A 4,509-nucleotide genomic window follows, 5' to 3' on the forward strand; every position below is an offset into this window, starting at 1 on the left:
ACACTTTTATGTTAGTCCATCTCTTCTTCTGTCTACCTCTTCTTCTCTTCCCCTGTACTGTCCAGGAATATAATACACAGCATTTATATCATGCTTTTCATCTTCAGAGTACCTTACAGACATCAACTGTGCAACTCAAATATTCCTTTAAAAATGAAATAATCTGTATAACATTAAAATACAGAGTATCAAAGACCCTTTAGACAGTAGTTAAAGCAGGACACATATTGGACTTTGACACATTTACCTTTAATGAGCTTCATTTGGTGGCCTATGAACATAACATTCTTTAAGCAGAGATCTTTATAATCTAAATTTAAAAAATCATGGCTTTTTATTAAAATCTGACAAATCAGAAAGTTTTTCCAATCACCTTTACCTTTTAAAGACTGTAAATCTAAAAGATGTAATTTAAAAAGCAGTATTTAAAATGTGCACACAAGAAACCCCTCCAACTTTGTACTTTTAAGAGTACAGATTTTGAAATTATCAAACATTTAACCAAATACTGAAAATTTACACATTATGGACCCAATACTATAAACTTTTATGCGCAGGAGTAGCTGTACTCACTTTTGAGCTCCAATGTGTAAGTATTTGCAAAATCAAACCCCAAACATGTTCTTTGGTAAAGCTCCAACAAGTACTCTCTTAAAGTAAGATATCCAGTACTTAGTGCAACAGCTTATACTAACACTACTCCTTTTTTTTTATAAAAAAGCAGTAACTAGCTGTTCATTTTAGTAAACTTGCTTATTCCCTGCAGAAATAAATTGCAAAATACACTATTTCCAATGACAATGGTTTTATTTCTGAAAACTACATACCTTTATTAGATTATATTGTACAGAATATTCTGAAGCCCTTCTTAGAGAGGCAGAAAGAATGTGTATTTTTTTCATATTTCACTGTGTCTTTGGCTTTTCTTTGTTGATTACAAAGATTTCCTTGGATCCATTTCTTAGGAAAAACATATCTTTTGCTGTAAGTCCAAACAACAAAAATTGACCAAAAGGATCTTTACAACAGCTTTAAACTATTCCTATCAGAAAATATTTTTCTATCAAGAGTTAGAACATGAGACCTACAACATCCATAAAGGAGATCTACTGCTGAACTGCTAGGATAAATGGCTGGTTTGCATTGCCCCTGGTCTTTATCTAATCCTGAGAATAGACTGCTGTTTTATCAAAAGAGGAATAAATTGCTGTTATTGTGATGTTAGCCCATCACTTGGCATTGCAATTCAAGTTTTTGTGAGAAAGAAATGTATGATCTAACTGCGACTTGACCTATGCCTTCTGAGATCCATCTAGGTGCTCTAATGGAGCATAAAAAGTGTTGAATACAAGGACATGCAAACTGATGGTGAAAAAATTTGTTTGGGGATAGTAGTGAAGAGAAAAGAACTTGTATAAGCTAGCAGTTTACATACCTCTCAGTTTGTTAAATGTGAGAGGAAGAGCATTGACCAAATGTAATTATTTTAATGTATTTCAATATGAAACTGCACATTTAATAACACTAAGTGTCTGATTGTGGTTTTTTACCATTCTAAAAGTGTTTTGGTTAAAAAGATTGTGCGGATTCCTTTAAAACCCCGCCTTCTAGTTCAAGAAATCAGTAGAACATTTTATTAAAACATTAGAAAAGAAGAATACGATCATGTTTCTTTGTAGGACAGCTGTCCTTTCTCAGCACTATATTAAACATTTACAAAACACTTGAACCGCAATATATCACAATACACACCTAGTCTGAATAACATGATTGTTTGATTGTGTTTAAAAGAAAATTCCCTAGTTGCCATAGCATTCAGAATGTCTTAGGACAAGATCTGTTTTTAAAGAGGTTTGTTAAACAGCATCAGTTAGATTTTAGTTCTGATAAAGGCTCACTTTTCATTCATAGTCAGAACCAAATGTGCTCTTCTTGTACCTAACCAGATAATAAGCACTCAGCACACTCCCCCTTCTTGACACAACACACTGAGACTAATCACACATAATTGGAGAGGAGGAGCAGAGGGCTGGGCAAGCTATTGTGTCCAAAGGACAAATGGTCAGTTTATGAGGCTTTTGTCTGATGCATAATGTCTTATGTAGCTACAGCGGAAAAAATTAAGAAATCACCAAAACAAGTTAGAACATTTCAATTTTGCATGGCTTGAAAAAATCATCAGGGGAAATTCAAGAAAGGCAAAAGAAAAATCTATGAGGTTTTTTATGTGCACTTTTTAAAGATCTTGAGGAAACTATTTGCTCTCTAACTGAATTAGAAATCTTTAGCACTTTCAACTGGCCAAATACAACCACAAAGCATATGATGTATGTGCTTTCAAATACAAACAAAGAAATCATGTTTAGAGAGATTAACAAACATCCAAGCTGGAAGGCATACGAGAGAAGGAAAACTAGCTTTAGAACCTTGTAAATATATACATACCAATTTTAAGGTGGAAATATAATTGAGAACAATAAGTTCCTAAAATGACAGAGTGTCTCACAAGGTTTCTTCAGAGCAATAAATGAAACAAATTTGCCTTATCATATTTTTATGATAGCCACTCAGAAAAAATAAATCACACACACATATAATTAGTTTTCATTTGTCATTATAAAAAATTATTTCATCTCCTTTTCATGTTTGGTTAAAACAAGAAGAAAGGGGTAATGGATGTTTTCTTCATATGTATCTTTTTCTTCTTTTTTCAACTGAAAATAAAAATAGAACAAGTAAGCAAATGAATGTTAACAAAATTTTAAACTACAGACACAACATAATATTTACTTCTTAGCTAATTATATTTCTTAGTATTTCTTAGTGTGAACAATATTACAACTGATTAAACAGCCTGTAACAGCCAAAAAGTTTAATGTGAAATACTATCACAGACACAGCACTGTATAATAAAGATATCATATGTTTGTAACTGCATTTTTTCCAGTTGATGAAGAAAAAGTGGCATGATGCTTATAAAAATTTCTGTGCTATATATTTACACATTACTGCATTACTCAATTGATTAAACTAGATTCAAATGAGACTTAGGAACTGTCTTAAATCCACAAAGCAAGGACATTCAGAATGAAGGCTGAAACTTTATCCTTAACCTACCCCATAGTGCCTCAGTATTGCAAGAGATTTGGTACTTAAGATCGCCAACTGTTTGGGGACCCCTGTAATACCTTGACACAACAGGAAGGTTTGTATGGGCCTAAGCCATTTCAAAGGCTATAATGCAGCTTCTGATGGGCTTATTTATTAATGACATGCAATTCAAAATTCTTTTATTAATACAGAATTATAGGAGTACCAGTAATTAGAGCAGAACCATTTGCACTACTATAGCTAGGTTATTTGAATGCTTCTGGTATATACTAAAATATTTTTGTAATGATAAATGTGTGTTCAGGCAGTTGACAAGAATGGCTTATTCAGATAAGGTTATTCTTGCGAATACATTTATAATATATAAATACATATTATCATGGTAAATGAGCAATCCTCCCATAAATGATTCTCCCACAAATAATAGTTTTTATAAGATTTTATAAAAGTTTTATTTTTATAATTTGTTTAAATACAAAGTCAAAAGGGAAAAAGCAAAAATGTGCATTGAATATGGACACAAATCAGAAAAACACAAGAAATATCAGATTAAAGATCAATACTGTTCTTAATCAACATTGTTATGCCTTTTTTCTCCATGGAATAAATTAAGGATTTTAATTGGCCTATATCTCCAGATTACTAAAGTTATTTCACTAAAGGTCTTTTTATATCATATTCTTCAACTTTGAAGTGTTTCAGTGTAAGTTACTGTTCATGAGTAATTAACACACTTTTCCTTTTTTCATAATGGAACATAAAGCCAATCTATTCTTTAAATTCTAATCCACTTTATTAAGAGGTGTTTGTGTATAATTACTAAAGTAATGACAATCTGCTTCCCAAGATCTTTAACTTTACCACAGGTGGTTCACTTTGTTTGCACAGGATTACTCTTCCGTTTCACAATATTCTGGCAGGTTTAAAATCAGCAAACTACACATTATATTCAGATCATAGCATTTTATGAGCTCCAACTATTTCACTAAGACAGAAATCCAGCAAAATTATTTAATAGATTTTCTTTAACAAAGGCAGAATGGGATACATCAGTCAATGTCTCTTTCTTGGACATTTCTCTTTTACTTGCTTACTAAAATCCAGTTACTGGAGTGGGGGAAGATAGTACGGCTGAATAATTTCCTGGAGGAAGGAAAAAGAAAATACTACAATTTCTGTGCACTTCCATTTATACTAATTTGGTGTTAGCTGATCCATTTAACTACATCAAGTACAGGAATATATAGGATGAAAAATTTGCTACACAGAAAAGCCCCCTAAATAAATCTTGTTTGGGGATGTGACAGAAACCATATGCCCCAATGCTACTTTTAACCTGGATTCTATAGTGACCTCTAGCGGCCAGCATATAGGATCTATTACAGTGTTTAATCAGGG

At 32.3% G+C, this 4,509-nt stretch overlaps 1 protein-coding gene across 2 annotated transcripts in view; it reads right to left on the minus strand.

Annotated features, from left to right (window-relative positions):
* Positions 1 to 227: 227 nt before the first annotated feature.
* CAMKMT (calmodulin-lysine N-methyltransferase) overlaps positions 228 to 4,509 on the minus strand; it is a 361,289-nt gene continuing 357,007 nt past the window's right edge. The window contains exon 11 of one of the 2 annotated variants that reach the window (XM_006125469.5): positions 228 to 2,714. In XM_006125469.5, coding sequence (XP_006125531.3) covers positions 2,625 to 2,714 — 90 coding nt within the window. In that variant the 3' untranslated portion in view covers positions 228 to 2,624. Of the gene's footprint in view, positions 2,715 to 3,608; positions 4,255 to 4,509 lie in introns of those variants that run through there. The other variant, XM_006125470.5, reaches the window with a different exon arrangement.

The sequence above is a fragment of the Pelodiscus sinensis genome, chromosome 3 (genome assembly GCF_052426305.1).
Source record: "Pelodiscus sinensis isolate ZL-2025 chromosome 3, ASM5242630v1, whole genome shotgun sequence".
NCBI lineage: Eukaryota > Metazoa > Chordata > Testudines > Trionychidae > Pelodiscus > Pelodiscus sinensis.